General features: G+C 43.5%; 1 protein-coding gene across 1 annotated transcript in view; it reads left to right on the forward strand.

Annotated features, from left to right (window-relative positions):
* The window catches only part of Cap2 (cyclase associated actin cytoskeleton regulatory protein 2), a 143868-nt gene that overhangs the window by 22091 nt on the left and 100879 nt on the right, over window positions 1–20898 (forward strand). The window contains exons 2-3 of the mRNA XM_036189137.1: window positions 317–438; window positions 5131–5231. Coding sequence (XP_036045030.1) covers window positions 318–438; window positions 5131–5231 — 222 coding nt within the window. The 5' untranslated portion in view covers window position 317. The remainder of the gene's footprint in view (window positions 1–316; window positions 439–5130; window positions 5232–20898) is intronic.

The raw sequence follows: 20898 nt of genomic DNA on the forward strand, positions 1-20898 counted from the left end.
AAGAAGAGGCAAGTGGATTTCTCTGAGTTCAAGGTCCACCTGGTCTACATTGCAAGTTCCAGGACAGCTAGAGCTACATAGAGAGATCCTCGCAAATAAAGAAGTAAAAATAAATATCATTGACTGAGTAGAAAATGAACCCAATATAATTTCCGTTTTGTGTAAGCTCTTTTTTCAGCTTTACATATTTTCACGACAGGGAGGTAATAAAATCCATTCTGAGTGGTGTTTATCTTCTCTCATTGTTCATTGGGGTGACAACCACTTGCTGGTCCTCAGTAATGCTCACATCGTCTCTCTGCCCGTGTCCTTCTAGAATGGCGGACATGCTGGCACTGATGGAGAGGCTTGAATGTGCGGTCAGCCGGCTGGAGCAGCTGTGTGCAGGTTCACGTGGGCCTCCTGGAGACTGCAGAGAAGTTAATGGTGTCAATGGAGGTAGGCCATATCCTGATGTTGTTACTGGTTTTGTGTGGATCCCTTAATCCTGCCTTCGACATTCGGTTTCCAACATCTGTCTCCCGCTTTTTCAGATCCCACCTACTTCCTTTGGGAGTGATCATAACCTTAACCAGAGGCCGGCAGTCCCTGGGAAAGAAAGTGAAGGGATGCATTTTCTTTCTCCCACAAATACATGCAGGTTTTATGCACCAGCTTAAAAAGCAAACTTTAGAGGTTTCAACAACTCATAGTCCACAAAAATGATCAAGATCTGCACCCCAGGGTTGGGGATTTAGCTCAGTGGTTAGAGCGCTTGCCTAGCAAGCACAAGGCCCTGTGTTCGAATCTCAGCTCCAAAAAAAAAAAAATCTGTGCCTCTAAAGAACATAATCTACAACCAAAGGGGTGTTATTCTTTTGTTTTAATGTGTAACTATATCATTGAAGTAATTATCAAAGCTAGAATGAGCATGCTCAGTTAGAATGCAGATTGGAAGGAATTACGGTGCTGTGGGTTTTCACATTAAGGACATTTTGACTGCAGCCTTGACTTCGTCTTGTCCCAGGTTAAGCCAAAGATGGAGCAAGTCCATGACCACAGCTTATTATCATTTCTAACTAACAGGCCTCTTGAGGTAGGAACAAGTGCCGAGGCTAGACCTCCCCACTCCCCAAGAGTGCTTTTTTCAAAAGAGCTTTCGGGTTGGAGAGATGATTGAGAGGATGCAAGTGCCTGCCATACAAACCTGGCAACCCCAGTTTGATCCTCAGGACCCACATACAGGTGGAAGGAGAGAACTGACTTCACGAAGTAGTCCTGATTGCCACAGACATACTGTTGTACAGGTGTCCCCCACACGCATTATATGCACATACACACACACACACACACACACACACACACACACATACACACACACATACACACACATACATACACACACACACACATACATGCATACATATACATATACATACATACATATATAAATACATTTCTTAAAAGATTTTCAAAAACTGTAGGGTCAAAAATAGAAAGTTAGGATTTTCTTTAAGCCAGGTGTGCTGGTGCATACCTTAATCCTAATGCTCAGAAGGTAGACACAGGAGGAGGGAGTTCAAGGCCAGCCTTAGCTACATATCTAATTTGAGACCAGCCTGCGTTACATGACATTCTGCCAAAAAAGAAAAAGAAAAAAGAAAAGAAGAGAAAACACAGACAAAAGCCAGCAATAAGTAGCAGATAACCCATATGGCAAACTTTAAGTTAACTACAATAGTTTTTCTACTTCCTTTTCCTATAAGATTGCAGTCTAAGAAATAAAAATGGAGGATACCCATTAAATTTAAATTTCAAATGAAGAAACATTTTTTGTATCAATGTTTCTCAAATACTGCATAGTACATAATTGTCTTAAAAATCTCATTGCTCCTCTGAAATTAAATTTTAATGGGTGATCTGTATTGAATCTGCAGTTCTATTCTTGACCTGTGCGCACACACACAGCTCCTCTGACCCGTTTTAAATGCTGCCAGGTTTTGGAGAGCTGAGAAAAGCCTTGGGCAAGAGGAGATTTCAGTAACTCTTCCCCCAGGAAAGACCTGCTTTGCTACTTCTAGAAGTCTGGGTGTTTGGGGACCTGTATCTCTTGTTGCATGTCACAGAACAGAAAATGTTGTGTGATCTCAGATGTACTGCTTGTGTCTTTCCTCCTGAACATGCTAAAAATAGAAGTGACCTAAACAGATTGGAAGGAGAGATTGCTTAAAGAGAGCCTGGGGTGGGTCAGAGCCCCCCACACCCATCTAAGATGTACCCATGGTTTCATCTTAAGCACATTCGGTTGGTGTCTGGACCTCATAAGCCTCATTTCTATGGCAATTTCTTTCCATTGTCTCCAGCAACTTCATTTCATTACGTCCTTGATGGTCTCTGTCCTTCGATAAAAAAAAAAAAAAAAAAAAAACCTGTAAGTGCATAAAATAAAGTTAAAATCCTGAAGATAATGAGTATCTAAATAAAGAGGGAAAGCCCAAACTTTGAACCTCACACAATCAAAATGGTAGCAGACAAAACTATGTATTTTCTTTATTTGAAAGGGGGGAGGGTTTAGGAAGATGGCTCAGTGGGTAAAGAGGGTTCAGATCCCCAGAACCCATTTCAAAGCTGGGCCTATGATCCTAGCACTGGTCACAGAGACAGGGAGTCCAGGGAATCTCTGAGTTCTGAGTTCAGCAATAGATCCTGCCTCAACACATGAGGTGGACAGCAACTGAGGAATACACTCACATCAGCCTCATACCTCTAAATGCAAAAGCACATGCATGTACACTCACATGTGTGCAAGCCTGTACACGTATATGCACACATACCACATGCACATATACAGACAAAAGAGAAATAAATGTCCTGAGAAAGTTAATCGGCTAAATAAAATTGGAGGGCACAAAATTAAATTATTTGACATTTAAACAAATAGGTTCTATACAACAAGTTGTTTCCAGTCAGTTATTAAAACAAAGGTCTGCTGGAATAATTAGCTGGCAATTTATTTCACTAGAAGTGGGGTAATTAGCAAAAGGGTAATTAGGGAGGCTCCTGAATGGTACCCATTCCTAAAACATTTTATTTAATCTGAAGTAATGTCATTTCCTCTTCTTAGTCAGTTTTGGTGACCCTAAACCCTGAAGCAGCCTCTTAGCCAGCTGTGGTGGTGCACACCTGGAATCCCAGCATCTGGGAGACTGAAGCGGGAGGACTGTGTGAGATATTTACTAATTAATTAACTGGGTTTCCCCCTAAATATAGATACTGTCTTATTATCCCATATCTTATGTGACTGTATTCTGCACTATATTAAAGAAAGCTATTTCTTTTACACTTTCAAGGAAGCTTTGAGGAAGAACACAGGCCGCTACAAGCACATACCATTCAAACATCAAGAACCTCTCTACTTTAAGTTTGGGGCTTGGTTTTTGTTGTTGTTGTTTTTCTGTTCTGTTTTCCTGACAATTGGACAGGTTCAGCTTCACAGCTGGAGACATACTTAGGCATTCCTGCCCGTGAGACGAGCATGGTCCTGGGTGCAGGAAACCTCTGATGAATTATACACAGTCCTAATCCTACAGCATCTCTGTTCTGCCTACATAACCATTCAGAGTGGAAGAGGCTTTAAGAGAGGCTCAAAGGATACAGTCCAGGCGAAGACCAGACCATTAAAGGCTGCCCGGAGGAGGTGTGAGCAGAGTCCAGAGATGAAAGGGAGCTGGAAAAATATTCTCTTTCATCCTTTTACCTTTTGCTAGGCAGCAACATCACATTTCTGAAATTTTCTTCCCCTTTAAATGCAAAACAGAGACCTCTCACACCTCCCTCAAGTGACAAACTGAGTGACAGAATAACACCCCTTCAAGGGGCTGCCTCCGAGTTGTGTGGCCTGAAGTGTGGGGAGCTGACAGTCACTGTCCCCCCACCCCCACCCCCACTCCAACCCCTTCTTGGGGCTGTGGAAATGGACAATCAGGATAAAAAGGAAAGGAAGTTCTCTCTTCATTTTGTGTGCAGGGATGACTTATTTGAGAAAAGAAAGGGGCTTTAGTTTGGTTTTTAATAAACTGCAAGGATAAATTCCTCAATATTAAGGGAGCAAAGTGACGGTTTTAGTTTTTTGGTTTCATTTTCTTCAGTTAATTAAAAAGCAGAGGAGGGAACGGAACACGCCGGTTGGCCTGCTGGCCCTTCCACTTGCACAGTGCATCGGCTAATCATGCTCTGTACAGATCGATCCATAATGATGCGCCTACTCCTTCTGCCCATGTGCTCTGCCCCGGGAAGTAAAGGAGGAAGCAGATTAGTGGATTTAGCTCTGTTCCCCCTCTTTCCCAGAGTTCACTGTCCTCCAAATTCCTGGGGACTCTGGGTAATGCTATATGTTGGGATTGTATCTGGGAGAGCTATGGAGGAAGAGGTGGCGACTTCAGGGAACCTGGGTCAGTTCAGTTTGGGCATCTGCCTGTTTGGTCTGTAATTCCGACCTGTTGCTTGCTCTGTCTACACCTCTGCCCCCTTATATGTACTGTGGTGATATCCCTGCTTACCTCACTGGGCTTGGGGATTCACTAGTTACTTTTCTCATTGATGTAGCAAAATGCCTGATAAAAACCCAATTAAGGGAGGGGAAGGGTTTGTTTAGCCTCATTGTTTGAGGCACAGCCCATCAAGCCAGGGGTCTCAGTGACAGGAGGAGGAGGCAGTGGTCACGTGGCAGCCACAGTCAGGAAGCAGAGAGATGAACACTGGTGCTCAGCTGACGTCCTCCTTTCCATTCAGTCCAGGACAGCAGCCATGCCACCCACATTTAGGGACATCTTTCCTCCTCAGTTAAATGTCTCTGGAAGCTCCCCCACAGACAAACACAGAGGTGTGTCCATTTAGTGGTTCTAAATCCAGATGAGCTGATAATCATGGAAACGGTCCCAGGAGAGAACCAAATGAGTGATGTTGAGGAAAATCTTTACTGAGAAAGGAGGGAACAGGGCAAAGAGGATTTTCCTGAGTAAATACTCAGGTGCGTGGGGAACACCTGAGTGAATAAGTGAGTGTAACAGTGATGATAATCAACCTTCACATGACCTGTGGCAAGCTTTCCACGAAACCGCCAGGGAGTAACCGAGTCGCTCTCTTCGACAGGTGTGGCACCATCCGTGGAGGCCTTTGACAAGCTGGTGATCAGTATGGTGGCCGAGTTCTTAAAGAACAGCAGAGTCCTTGCTGGGGACGTGGAGACTCATGTGAGTACTTCCTTGCCCCTCAGACAACCCCAGTGGCATCATGATGTCTCCTTTGTTTTTCCCTTCACTTATGCAATCATTTCTGTATCTGCCTTGCAAGTGTCTACTGAGTCAGGCATCAAGTAGGTACTGTTCTAGAAGCCGGGAGTTCTCGGATGAATGAGACAGCAGAGTCCGGCCCCATCCCCACCACAGAACTTTTTACCTTTGGGAAATAAAAGGCATACATAACTATATAACCAACTGAGGTATTATAGGTTTGATCAAAAAATAAGGAAGTAGACAATGATGTGGAAAATTCTGGAATTGGGCTTGTTGGTATAGGGGCTGTATCTCAGGAGGTAACGCTTGAGCAGAGATCTTAGAGAGAGGGAGTAGTGGGGTAGTTATGGAGCAGAGTGGTCCAGACAGAGGAGAGGGTTAGAGCAAAGGCCCAGAGGACGCTGGGACAAGCTGTTCTCAGGAGAGCAAAAGGCTACTGGGGAGGTGAATTGGGGAGAGAGTTAGCTTGGAACCAGAGCCAGATAGGACCTATTAGTCACAGTAAAGGACTTCCTTGTATGCTTGGTGTGACAGGAAGCTACAGAGGGCACCAGACAGAGAGATTAGGGTAGATTCCTTTCACTTTAAAAAAAGCTCCTTCAGCAGAACTGACTCAGATACCCTTCCTCCTCGGGGTCAGACCGAGGCTATTAGTAACACCTGTTAGGGTGTTTCTGCCATCAGAAAATAGAAAGTGTTGGCATGGCTGTGGTGAAATCGGAACCCCCAGGTTCTGTTTGTGGGAATGGAAAATGGTGCACCCATTAGAGAAAATGGTTTGGCAGTAGAGTAAACATGTGATCTCTTGTTCGAGCCCATACCCCAAAGCAATGTAAACAGACTTTCACAGCGGTGTTTGTACGCTCAAGTTTGGAACAGCATGAGTCACAACCAAGAGGTGGAAGCAGCTGAAGTGTCTGTGGACAGATGGACACAGTGTCTGTGGACAGATGGACGCATCAAGGAAGTGGGTTGTCTAGGTCCAGTGGAGGATTATTCAGCTTCTAGAAGAGAAAATCCTGTTATGTGCTAAAAGATGGGTCAACTTTGAGGATGGTGAGCTAAGGGAAATAAACCAGACACAGAAAGGAGTCCATTGGGTGAGTCCATCTATATGAGATATCCAAAAAGGCAAAACTGATAGAGACAGAGAACGGGATGGAGATCTGTGGTGATATATTGTATAACCTAATAAACTTTGCCTTGAGATCAGAGAGACAAAGGAACAAGCCATAGCCACCACCTCTTACCTCACCAACTCCTCAGGCTGAAAAAGCCTCCAGTTCCTGTCTCCTCACGCATTATATACCTTTCTCTGCCTGGCCATCACTTCCTGGGATTAAAGGCATGTGTGCTTCCCAAGCAAAGGCAGGAGATCTCAAGTGCTGGGATTGAAGACTTGTGACTCCCAAGTATTGGGATTAAAGGTGTGTCACTGCCTGACTCTGTTTTTCTTTTTCCTAGACTGAGTCAGTCTCAAATAATCCAGGGTGGCTTTGAACTCACAGAAATCCAGGTGGATCTCTGGCACCTAAGTGCTAAGATGAAAGGTGTGTGCCACCACTGCCTGGCCCCTACGTTTAATCTAGTGACTTGTTCTGTTCTCTAATCTTCAGGCAAAGTTCATTAAGGTACACAATGTATCACCACAGAGATAACCAGAGGCAGGCATGAGAGGCAATGAGTTGTCTAATGGGTGTGACCTTTCAGTTCTATGATTAAAAACAAAAAACAAAAAACTAGAAATCTCACAGCTCAAATGTAACAACACTGAACCATATAGTTAAAAATGGCTAAGGTGGAGATAGAGGGGATGACTCAGCCATTAAAGGCTAGGCTCAAAACCAAAATGGTTAAGACAGCAATGTGCTTTCGCCGTTTTATCATGTGTGTGTGTTCATGAGTGTATGACTGCACATGCAGGTGTGTGTGCATGTATGTGGGGCCAGAGGTCAACTCAAGGTGACTTTCCTTGGGTGAAATCCACCTTGGTTTTGAGATGGTGCCTCACTGGGGCCTGGTACTTACTAAGTGAACTAGGCTGGCAGGCCAGCAGGTAAGCCCGAGGAATCATTCTGTCTCTTCCTCCCCAGCACTGGGATTATGACTGTGCACATGGCGGCTTTTTACATGGGTGCCAGGAATCAAACATGGTGTTGGTGAAGCCAACCCTTTCCTAGCTGGGGTATCTCTCCAGCCCTTTTCTTACTGTGTTTTTAAGTTACCTTGCAAAGTAACATGTTTCCTTGTGTTATTTTCATACCTGTGCATCATTATACTGTGTTCCAATTTGTCCCCTTCCCTGCTGACCTTCTCCATTACTCCTGTCCCTCTGGGTGGTTCTCTTCCTCAGACTGTCCCTACCTTCTGCTTTCATGTCACAATATTCCATTGCTCTCTCTTTGTGTTCTTAATATCTCTTCCATCCACCCCCATGATCCCATTTCTAGTTCTCACACACAAATGCAAATTTTCTTATGTTTTATCTTCTCATGGCTTGGGGAGAAAGGGAAAATCATAGAATCTGGGAATTCCCTATTGGAAGAGACTGTTACGGGTGCGTGTCTGGTCTGCTAGCGACAGACAGTCTTATTCCCCAGCACTTAGTCATTATTTACATTCATTTAGCAAAAAACGCAAGTCAGACCAGTTAAAAACTTGAGGATAAGGGAAGCATCAGGCTGCTTTTCAGGCTGTCTCAGAGCATAAAATGCCAACTCTTCCTCCCTCTAGGTGTCTCTCCATCAGGACGATCCTGGCAAAGACACTTTCAGCGTAGGTTTATAGAAAATCTGATGCTCAAATAAAGTTGTTTGAAGTTAGGAAAAATAACGGAAAAGGATTCTGTCTTTGCTCCTCCTCTGCTGATAGCCTATTCCGCACCCTCTGGTCTTGCAGAGGGATCTGGTGACATCACATCACAGTGTATCTGTCTGCCACAGATACCCTGTCATGCTTGCTGGCACAATCTTCCTGAAAGCTCACTACACAAAGGAGTGCTACCCCAGTATGAAGAAGCTCCCGACTGATGCTGTCATGGTGATTCCCGACTTGTGACCTTCAGTTGTTGACGTTATGTTTCTGGGGTAGGACAGTACATCTGATCTCTGGCTAATAATATCTTACAAACCCTAGGTAGATGCTTTATCCAGAAAACAGTGAGGCTTAGAAATAAGTACTTGAGTTTACAACTTTCCAAAATGTGGATTTTGCATAGTGAACCTTCCAGTTGCATAGTAAACAGTCCCTTTGGATTCCTTTGAGAATAAAATGAGGTGTAAGTGTAATTGGACTTAAATGAAGGGTTCTTTCCTCCCCACTCATCAGCTTGTAAACAGTGTGACTCTAATGAAAATATGTTCTCAATAATGAATATGGAATGTTTTACACGTGTTAGGTTTATTTTTTAATAGAAGGGAAGACTGAAAAGGGAAGAAGGGAGGGCTGGAGAGGAGAGGAATGCCCAGAAGAAAAGGAGGAAAGGAGAACACAGGGAAAGAAAAAGAAAGGAGGAGAGGAAGAAAAGAAAATATCCAGGAAGTGAGAGGCAGAGAGCAACGAGAGAGAAAGTGAGAGAGAGACTTGCCATCTGAAAACTTAGACTCTGGCTCTGTGGCACACAGAAGTGCAGAAGCCAGAGCCCATCTGCCTGTTGCTTTAACAAGCAGTTGAGGTCTGCACCCTCCCAGGGCCCTGTGTCATTGGAGTTAAGCCTGCAGCTGCCACCTCTTTCACAAGCCAAAAGTGGGGGTTTGAACTTTGTTCCAAGAACACACCTGTTGCCTAGAAAAGGGAAACCTCACATACCTGATTGTACAGTATGGAAATCTGAGAAGGATACCAACATGCATCGTGTTCAATCCTGTCCCCAGCTTAGCAGCTATTTCACAGATGCTGATAATGAGTACAGGCAGCCAGGCCATGATTTAACGTCTGTCTCCATGTGCTGGCTGCTAGTCCAGCTTTAATTTACCCAACACTCAATAGTCTATTGACAGAACAGACCACAAAAGGGGGGAGGTAATGGTGACAATTAGGATGTTCTGCTGAACCCAAGAACATAACAGGTTTAGAAAAGATTAGCTCTGCCTAAGCCTTCTTGTGTGCGACATAAACCAGAGGGCTTATTTAAACTACTCTCCAACTGGAGAACAATGACGCAGCTTGTGCCTCCGTTGGAAGATTAAACAATGCATAATTTTATAATAGATCTTTAGGGTAAATATGGTTGTGGCCATGAAAGGAATTGGCCCTCTGCAAACGAAGTCCATATATCATCAACAAGGTCTTGGAAGTCATGGCCCGTTAGCAATGAATGGGTGTAACTTATGTGTTGTTTGTGTTTCTTAACGAAAGTTTTGTAGAGCTAAAGATGTAACTCAGTTGGTAGAGTTGGTAGAATGCTTTTCTAGCATGCATGAAGACCTGAATTTGTGCCCCCTACACACACACACACACACACACACACACACACACACACACACACACACACACCAAATTAACCTCCTGTGGTCCCACATGCCTACACAGTTCCCAACACTTTGTAGGTGAAGGCAGGAGGCTCTACACTGGTGTTGGTGGGGTTGAGGCCAGCTTGGACTACTCAACAAACAAACCAAATCAGTGACATTGTGATTTCCAGTTTATGGAACTAATCATAGGCCTATTGCTGAGTGACTTGATGGTTGCAAAGCAGCTTCCAATGACAGCTGGAAAGTTTGAGTCCTTCCTGAACATTTCTTGGGTGTGGAATATTTATTTCCTTTTCTTGATTAAAATGGATTTAAAAGAAAAGATCCCATATTAATTGTTCCATAAAATAAGAGAATCGCAATTTAAACAAAAAGACAGTAAAATTAAACTAAGCACAATGTACACATACGATGTAGACACAGTCTGAGCCAGGCTTTTTCTTTGTCTTCCCTAACCTCATAGGATAAGCATCTTTAGACAATTACTAGACAGACTGCATTGATAGTTGTTGGGGTTGTGTTTTTGAGACAAGAGGGTCATGTATGCAGATTGGCCTCAGATTTGCTACGTAGCTGAGCCTGGCTTTGAACTCCTGTTCCTCCAATGTCCACCTCCCCTCTGAGTGCTGGGGTTACAGATACACACCCACAGAACCTCACTGTTGATGCTGCTCATCACTACACCACAGCTGTCTGCTGAATTCATCTATAGAATGGTTGCTTCATCTCATGCCATGCTGCCTAGCAGAGAGTCCAAGAGGGGCAGAGGCTTCCCTCACCCTCTTCTCCAGCCGTGCTGTCTTCCAGTTAACTTCTGTTTTCCTGTGTGTTGTTGTAATTAAGTTAAACATTTGCCTTTAGTAAGGTTGCTACACATAGTGTTTTAGCAATCACAAGCCAGCTTCTCCCAATGGCAAATATCAAAACCTGATCTCATCAGGAATTCTGACTCCGGGCTTCCTACATGCTGTGGACATATGTCTGGACAAGAAAACATTTGGGTAGCATCCCAATTATATCTTCTTCTATCCCTCCCTCCCTGGTCTAGCTCTCTTTTTCTGTCCCCCTCTCTCCCCTCCCCCCTCCTCCCTCCATCCCTTTTCTCTGTTATTTTTCCTTTACCTTCCCCGTGTTCCATCCCTCCTTTCTCCCGTTCTCTGATTTTCTTTTCTTTCTCCCTCCTCCACTTTTTCCTCTTGCCTCCCTCCCTCCCTTCCTTTCTTTCTTTCTTTCTCTCTGTCTCCCGTCCTTCTCTCCTTCCACCTGTCTATCCATGTTCTAGACATTAATCTATACCCTAGAGAAAATAAGTAACATGGGGGTGGATTAAAGGACAGCAGAGACTTGGCGGCACAGCTGGGAATCTGATCCCAGAGTCCCCTCTGTCACTTTAACTGATGCCTGCTTTGACTTTGGGGGCAGCTGTGGCTCCCACGACCTTTCTCCTCATAAGAAACAAGGTGGGCACAGGGTTGGGGAGGGGCAGGGGTCTCCTACCTCATGGCTTTCATGCATCACCTCAGAGCAGTAATGACCCTGGAGGTCTTCATGTCCTTCTGTCACACAATCCAGTCCAGCCCAGTTATTAGCATGCTGCTGGTTCCAGAGGTACAGAACTCAGGAGCACTTGCACACTAGCCTATTAACATCTCTCTCCAAGAGCATGGAGACGTTTAATTCTGGGTTGAGGGCATACTTGGCTTCCAGATGTAGGCTTTGACTCACAACCCCCCTCCTGTTAGATTGCTAGCCTTAGGTTGCATGGTGGTTAAATTTCACTGTCACACAGACTACATTTAAAGTCACCATCAGGACACATACTTGGCATATCTCTGAGGGAGTTTGTAGAAAAATTTGCCTAGGGGGTGAAGCCCCACCCTAAATGTAAGAGCACTGTCCCAGAGGCTGACGTTCTAGACTAGTTTTTAAAAGGTTTGCTGAGCACCAGTCTTTTTTTGTTTGTCTGTTTGTTTTTGTTTGTTTGTTTGTTTTGTTTTTTGAGATAGGGTTTCTCTGTGTAGCTTTGGAGCCTGTCCTGGAATTCAGTCTGTGTAGACCAGGCTAGCTGGCCTCCAACTTACAGAGATTCACCTGCCTCTGCCTCCAGAGTGCTGGGATTAAAGGCATGTGCCACCACCGCCAAGCCCGAAAACAGTTTTGGTTTTTTTGTATTTGTTTTTTGTTTTTGTTTTTGTTTTTTTCAAGACAGGGTTTCTCTGTGTAGCTTTGCGACTTTCCTGGATCTTGCTCTGTAGACCAGGCTGGCTTCAAACTCACAAAGATCCACCTGCCTCTGCCTCCGGAGTGCTGGGATTAAAGGCGTGCGCCACCACTGCCCAGCGAGCACCAGTCTTAATCTCCCTTCATCTCCTGGCTGTAGACACAATGTGACCAGCCACCACACACACCCACAACCATGGCTCCCCACCCCGATGGACTGCACCTCCTCAAACTATGAGATTGAGCCAACCATTCCTTCCTTCCTGAAGTTGTTCCTGTCAAAATTTTCAGTACAATGGGGACAAAAGTAGCAACTACAGTTGGCAAATTTTTCACTTAGAAAAGACTTTAACCAAATTCCACCCAGCTCTTGCTGAGCATTCCAGTTTCAGATCATACCTAGAGTTCTAGGGATGACCAATAAGAAACTGAACTCAGAACAAAAACATCTATGAAAGGCCAGCAGGCACCACCAACCACCAGGATTGCCTTGTCTGTCTGTCAGAAATTAGCTGCCACCAAATATCCTGCTGGAGGAACAAATCAGGGCCTGTCAGTAGCTGAGGATAAGAAAAGACCTGTGGCTTTAGCTTTCTGGTATACATAAAGGTTACATTTTGACATTTTCCACATGCACATATAGTGTCTCTTAACCACATTCATCCCTATATCTTCTCTTGTCTTCTTCCCACTCCTGCTGACTCCTTCCTCTTCGACTAATTTCTCCCCCTGCCCACCCTCCCTCCCTCCCTCCCTCCCTCCTCTCTTTGGAGGCAATTAAATTTAATGAGCATTGTTTATAGAAGTGTAGGGGGGCGGGTTCTAAACTATCCCATGCATGCTTTTCTTCTTTTGTTTTTAGTAATTGAGTTTAACTTTTTGAATAAACAATGTGTTTATTATTCAGTCAGGAAAAGCTTAGGTGTGGGCCAGTGGGATGAGTCAGTGGGCAAAAGCATTCGCCTACAAGCCTAATGACCCAAGTTCAATCCCCAGGACCCACGTGGTGGGGAAAAAAGGACTCTCAAAAGTCCACTGAGTTTCCCATGTGCAAAGTGGTACATGCATACCAACACACTAAATAAATGACAGATAAATTCATTAATATAATTTAAGGAAAAGCTATATGTTAAGGCACACCCCACTTTCCTTGCCCATCTCATTTCCACTCTGCTATGGTCTGAAAGTGCCCCCTAAAAGTTCTTAGAAAGGAAATTTAATTCTTGAGGTGTTGGGAGGTGTGTTCCAGGGGCACAGAGGGGACAGAGTCCTGGCAAAGGGATTAAGGCTTTGTCGCCACTGGAGTTCTTGTTGAGTCATGGGCCGTGATAACATGAGCACCCTTGACCTTTGCCTCTTCTGCATCACCCACTGAAGTGGCAGGAAGTGTCTGGGGGATGTCTGGGTCCCAGAGCTCACATGTGGAAGTGAGAAGACAATTTGTGGGCCAGTTTTTCTCTTTCTACCATGAAGGTCCAGGGGATCAAACTCAGGCTGTCGGGTTTGTAAAGCCACAGAGTCATCTCTCGGCCCTAGTTTTCAATGTCTTTAATGTGTTTGTCTTTTCCAGCACCTTTAATAGGGTAGTAATAAGATAGTGATAATGGTTTATCTATTTAATGATGAATTAATTGCACATAGTAGTGTATTTCATAAGAGATTTTACTCAAGTATAGAGTGCACTTTGACCTTGTCCACCCCACATGCCCCCTTTTCCCACCTCCTGTTAATCCCTTCCATCTCCCTAATCTTCTTCTGCTCTCATGGCACATATATAAATGATTTTATGTCTTACAGAAAATCTAGGGTCCACAAATCAGAGAAAACACACAATATTTGTCTTCCCAATTTTGGCTTATTTTACTTGGTATAATCTCAGTTACATTCACTTTCCTGCAAACATCATAATTTCATCCTTCCTTAGGGCTGAATGAAGTCCTATTGTGTGTCTAGTGCCACATTTTCTCTCTCCTTTGATCTGCTGATGAGCACCTAGGTCAATCCATCTTGGCTCTTGTGACTCATCTGAAATAAACATTGGCCTGTGAGTATCTCTGTGGTGTGCTGCTTTAGAGATGCTCATGTCCCAAACCTAGGAGCAGGATAGCTGCGTTCTCCTTTAACATTTCTGAGGGACCTCTGTACTGATCTCTGCGGTAGCTGGAGTAGGCTGGTTTACATTCCCACCAGCCTCTTTCCTGCGATGTAAAACTCTCCTTCGCTTCTTCCTTCCCTTTCTCACCAACAGTTGCTGCTATTTGATTTCTTCACCATATGGCTTGTCCAAACAGTGTGTACATGCATTTGTGCATGCACACTTATGATCTCACACATGTTAGACAAGCACTCTACATCTGGACTATTCCTCAGCCCAGGGTAATCACTTTTTAACATTTAGTTATTAATTTACATGGGGTGGGTGCATGCCATTGCAAACATAAGGTCAAGAGATAGCTTATGACCGGGCGGTGGTGACACACGCCTTTAATCCCAGCACTCGGGAGGCAGAGGCAGGCAGATCTCTGTGAGTTCGAGGCCAGCCTGGGCTACCAAGTGAGTTCCAGGAAAGGCGCAAAGCTACACAGGGAAACCCTGTCTCAAAAAAAAAAAAACAAAAAATAAAAAATAAAAAGAGAGAGAGATAGCTTATGGAGTGGGTTTTTTCCTTCCACCATGTGAGGTTCAGGGATCGAGTCCAGGTCATCAGTCTTGGCAGCAGACCCCTTAACCCATTGAGCAGTATAATCATTTTAATCATTTTTAATGTCCAAATCTGTGCCTCCTCTATGTAAGCAACAGCAATATTATGTTGTGTCAAAGGTTGGCTTGGGCATCCATAAATGGAGACAAGCATATGGCTTTTCTCTTTAAGTGTTTAACGTGATAGTTGATAATATAGCCCCTAATTCTGAGCCTATCTTATATTTCAGAGGACTGATTTTATTGAAGTGTTACTTTCCAAATGTTTGACAAAGGAACATAGGAAGCTTTATGAGCCATAGGACAGTTATTTGTTTCACAGACTATGTACCCTGGGCTTACACATTATACCCAGCATGACGGTTACAGCCAAGTGGGAATCACAGGACTTGGGAGGCTGAGGCAGGAAGATCAAGAATTCAGAGCTGGACTGGGAACAGTGTAGACTTCAAAGCTTTATCATTATTATATTATTAAATAACATCATCATTTTAGGTCCCTTCTTTATGTTTAAGGCAGTTTATATAATTTATTCTTACATTAAATCTCCTGTTCAAATAAAAATGATATTTTCTATCATTGAGTTAAGGTGTAGCCTACAGATTTGAACTGTATCACTTCTTTTTATTTATTTGTTAGTTGGTTGTTTTTTAAATATTTTTCAAGACAGGGTTTCTCTGTGTAGCCCTGGATGTCCTGGAATTCTCTGTCAACGAGGCTGGCCTCAAACTTAGAGATCCCCACCTCTTCCTCTTGAATACTGAGATTAAAGGTGTGAGCTCCCACCTCCTGGCATACTGTGTCGCTTTTGAGGGAGATATGTTCAAATTAACTTTAAAATAGCAATTACATTGTTTTTTTCTATTATATATGTTAACTAAATTTTCAGATTTTCTAATTAAAAAATCACATAGTAATGCTCAAGGATCCCTGTAGTGATCCCTGTTTCTTTCACTCCATTCATAACCCTTTTGGCCTGTACGAATGAGTTATTTGGGAAAGGAAGAGCCTCCACAATGAAATTAGTCCCCACAGGCAGGACTACTTTTAGTGATAAATTGTTTTGGGGCAATTGAATTCTTTGGTTGAGTAAGCCAGACAAAGCCGAATCCTCACCACAACTGCTGAATCTGAGGGAAGAGTCCCGTCCTCTACAGAGCTGGAGATCCATGTGAGTGGAATGTCACACTAGTGGAGGAAATCCAGGTTGCCTCTCCAAACTGGCCACAGACTTGTTTCACAGTGGGCAGGATCGGGGTGAGGGGTGTGGATCAGATTCTGAAGTCTCTGCAGCTTTGAATCTTCGTATATAACAATGGATGCCATCAGGAATCCTATTGGGGAACTATGGCACTGGCTCCCCCATTCCTCTTTGGGTTCACTAGCTTAAGCAAAATAAGCAGCCAACATATATATACAGGGATGAATTCAGAGCATGCCCTGGTGTTTTGTGTGTGTGTGTGTGTGTGTGTGTGTGTGTGTGTGTGTGTGTGTGTGTGTGAGAGAGAGAGAGAGAGAGAGAGAGAGAGAGAGAGAGAGATGATAGCTTTTCAGCTGAACCTAGAAAGAAAGTAGACTGATGAATCTTGGATAAATGGTGCCACTCTGTAAAAGAACAGCATGTGTAGACAGTTCAGAAGTTTATTGCAACACTCTTCGTAGTGGCTGAGTCAGGGGCGCAGTGTAGGTGTCCACACCAGCAAAAGGGACAAGAAAGTGCAGGAGATGTAAATGGGGGTTTATTGCAGCCATAAAGAAGATGAAAGTTATTCCAAAGAAAAGAACGCAACTATAAATAGTCGTGTTAGATAGGTGAAGGCAGTTTCATAAAATGAATGAATGTTTTCTCTTATTTGTGGTTCCTAATTTTAGAGATATATAAAACCATGTGTGCCTGTGTGCAGAAGCCGCACTGTCTAGAGAAACAAAGGGAACTGATGGGGGGTATACAGGGGGAGGAGGAAAGGAGGTTATGGGAGAGTTTGCTCAACAGATGATACATAGTGCACGAAAATGTCCTCATGTGTACAGTGAATTTTTAACATAAAAAGAAAGTCTTGTAGGTAACTAGCAAATTTTTCCCTAGAATTTTCTCCTGAAAATTACCCTCTCGTTGGGTAATCAGAAGTGAAGTCACACTACCAGGGACACAAAGGAAGTGCTCCTTCCATTGCTGCCCCCACCCACCCACCACCCACCCTGGGTGTCCCTCTCCTCCCTCCTTCAGGCTTCCTACATCAAAGCCAGTGATTGGAACATTTGCCTTCTTTGTTAATTTTGTTTTCTGGTTTTTGTTGTTGTTTATCTGCTTTTGAAACCAGGTCTCGTGTGTCTTAGGTTGGCCTCAAACTCAGCTAGTAGCTAAGGATTGCCTTGGCCTTCTTTGTTTTGTAACCTTGACCTTCCTAGCCTCCCGACTCTGCCTCCTGAGCACTGGGACTACAGGTATGTGCTACCATGCCCGTTTCACTGAGCACTGGGCATTGAACCCCGAGCTTCGTGTTTGCTAGTCAAGCACTCTACCAACTGAGCCACATCCTGTTATTTTCTATCTGGACTTTAGAATGATACACTCACTTGCCTGGAGGATTTGGGTGTTCATGCTTAGTCCTAACGGGATGACTTCTTTATATTCTAATTTCATTTAGATAATCTTGTTCTGTCCCCATGAAACCCACATGTCATTCTCACAAAAATTCATCATAGTACCATATTCAGTGCACACAAGAAAACCCACTGTCTGTCCACTGTGCCGGTACCTGGCCTGTGAATCACTCTGATTCTAAGAGCACGTGTCTGTAGATTTGTTACTGTGCACACAGCAACAGCAAACTTTGCTCACTGATCATGACCATAGTTTTCTCTTTCTAGTTGTACTTAGATAGTAGGTTAACAATGATTGGATCGTTTTAAAACATGGCAGTTCACATGCATATTCATAAATATATGTTTACGTATAAATGTTCTTAACATGTTATAAGTTGAGTCTTTTTAAAACATCAAATAAATACCTTAGTGATTGAACAGGATATTCAACAAACTAATAATTTCTTGCTCATGTGTGTTTGATGTATAAATGTGTTGACCTTCCATAAAACTCTTTGAAGAAGGACCTTACTCTGTAACACGTGCTGGCCTCAAACTCATGACAAATTTCCTGCCTCCACCTCCCAAGTGCTGAGCATAAAGGCTAATATTTGACTCTTAGCTGCTTTAGTTAGATGCAATTTTTCAGATCCACTTGCTGAATGCTGGGGGCTATTGCAAGATTCGAGAAGCAAGCAGTTTTCCTGCAGACCTCTCAGGAGCTAGCACAGGGACCACAATAAATGTTAATAAGAGTTTGCTAAACAGAAAAGTAAGACTAGTGAATGAATCAAATTATTGATATGTAATTGAATCAGCAGATGGGTTGATTTGCTGTAGCTGATTATTTGAATTAAGCCAAGTCTAGACTAATAATCCAAAAACTAAAAAATGACCAAGGCCAGATGTTTAAGCCCATAAATTAGCAATAAAGTATTTAAAAAAAAGAGAGAGTTGGATTTTGTATCTCTGCAGAGGTTGAACACCCCCCCCCCACACACACACACACACTGAATTTACCCATGCTCTGGCAACCTACTAGCTCCCGATCTTTTCACTCCTATCTGTTTTGTAGCTGCAGATAGGGCAGATAGGGAGCAGTTGAAAAACTGGCTCTCAGGCAGCTTAAGAAAGCAAGATTAGAATTCTTAAGTAAGGAGCAAACTCACCAATATAGGGAATGGTAATAAACACTGCCAATAAAGCCGTCTGAGCTCAAATGGAGACAAGTTATTTCTGTGATATTTCCAAGTGAAGGTCAGAGTTAAAAAAGAAATCAACTGCTAGACAGTGGTGGCTGTGGTGCACACCTTTTATCCCAGCACTCAGGAGGCAGAGACAAGCAGATCTCTGAGTTTGAGGCCAGCCTGGTCCACAGAGTGAGTTCCAGGACAGCCAGGGCTACACAAAGAAGCCCCATCTTGAAAACAAAAACAAAAACAAAAAAAGAAATCAAATTTTGTTTGGTTTCTTTCTTTGGTCTTGGGTTTGCCATGATTCATTCTCATTCTCTCTCTCTCTCTCTCTCTCTCTCTCTCTCTCTCTCTCTCTCTCTCTCACACACACACACACACACACACACACACACACACACACACAACATCAATATTCAAAAGGATAGCTATCAGGCAAGAGGGAACTCTAGAGTCTGGAAGTGTAGGTTAAGAAATTAAACTCTGAGCTTGGATTTCCCTATGTTTTTCCAATAATCAAATCTCCCTGGTTTTCATGAGAACGTAGCTGAATGTGTTTCTATAATGGTAAACCTGGGAGGGAGTGAAAAACCCAGTAGATTGTCTCAATACATCCAAACACAGATATCCTGTGCTTTCCAGCCAGGTTCTTCCCTCCTAGCCAAATTCAACTTGGGAGTCATTTGCCCCAAGCCCTAATGGAAGCCACTGATGGTGTGCCAGGCCATGGACAGGGCTACTCTGTACACAGGGCTACCCTGTATGCACTGTGCACATGGTACTGCCCCAAGCCTGATTGCTAAGAACCTGGAAGATGCTGAAGACTTTGACAGCAACCCACTAGGTGGTTTGAAGCGTCCTAAATTTAGTAATTGGAAAAAAAGCTGAGACTTTGTCAAGTTTACTTAAATTGTATTTTTTTTCTGATATTTTAATTTTTACAAACACATCTGTGACCAGCAATTAAAAAGAAGAACAGAATTTTCCAGGCAGTCCTTGTGTTTGACAAAATGCTAGGAAAGAATCCTTCCCACCATGCTTTTTGGTTAAATGACAATAACATTGAATGAAAACGGTCATTTATTATGAATGCTGATACCCAGGGGATTGTGCGTTTAATTAGAGAAAGGAGAAGAGGTGGGGGTTTCTGTGGAGAGGCAGCATGCTTTCAGCTGAATGGGAGCCTGGGCACTTTGCACTTTCACTACCAAACTAGCCTCTGCCTTCCCTGTGTGAGTGCAGCCCTATGGCTTTTGATGCCTGGTAACCATTGTGAGGCTAATCTTGGAATTCACACGTGGGACAAAAAGGACAAGGAAAGAGATTGTCTGCAGATAACAAAATGGGATTAAAAGCAGTGTGGATAGGAGAAAGTCCGTGCAGGAAGAAAGATTTGTCTCATTAAAAAGCAAGTCTAGAAGGATAGTCCCTGGACTGCTGACAGTGGCCATCTTTTGGAGATAGGATTACCAAAATCTTTCGCTTTCTAAAAGTCCATGTCTTTGTATGTTTTATAGCAAGCATTCGGGACTACTATTGGAAGAAGAAGAAAGACTAGTGCATTCTAAAGATAGATTTTTGGAAGCTGTGTATCACTTGAAATGGAATTTACTAAGAACGCCAACAGCAATACAAAGTAAGGAGCACCAGAAAGCGTCCCTCACCCAGCACGTAGGACTGCCTGCCTGGGTGTCTGTGCAGCTGGGCAGCCTGTCTTTATGGCAAGGCGCTCGCTCTTTCTTCTTCCTTACTTCCTTTCTTTCTTTCTTCCTTTCTTTTTTTCTTTTTCTTTCTCTCTCTCTCTCTTCCTTTCTTTTTTCTTTTTTTCTTCTTATTTTTTTGAAAATATCAGTCTTTTTTTACTCAACTTTTAAAACATTTGTTTTTATTTCACATGCATTGGTGTTTTGCCTGCATATATGTCTGTGTGAGGGTGTCAGATCCCCTATAACTGAAGTTACAGATGTGATCTGCCATGTGGGTGCAGCCAGCGCTCTTAACTACTGAGCCATCTCTCTAGCCTGACAGGGACTTTTCACAGTCAAGTGTTTATGGGAAAATCTGAGGGTTGATGCTAGGTGGACCTGGTTGGTGATGAACAATATTGGGTGCCTAGCTAAATTTTCTAGCCACTAGAGATCAACTTCATCTCCCGATCTTTCATTTGTTTTACTGGGTTAGTGGGACAGGTGATTGATTGCCAAGGAATCTAGCCCTTGTTGAAGCCTGCTGGACACTACATTGCTATTAGCAAACATTATTTGACTTGATCCTTGGAAGGAAGGATCTCCTAAGGTAGGTGGCTTTTGAGATAAAGCCAGGAGGCTGAAGAGGTTGGGTCACCTGCACTGACCATTGTTAGGAACTAGGCGCTCCCCCAGCCACCTTCAGCCACTCAGTGCCAGCAGCCACATCATCCCCAGCCACCAAATGCAACACACTTCCACTGTCACC

Source organism: Onychomys torridus, chromosome 5 (assembly GCF_903995425.1).
Source record: "Onychomys torridus chromosome 5, mOncTor1.1, whole genome shotgun sequence".
Classification (NCBI taxonomy): Eukaryota; Metazoa; Chordata; class Mammalia; order Rodentia; family Cricetidae; genus Onychomys; species Onychomys torridus.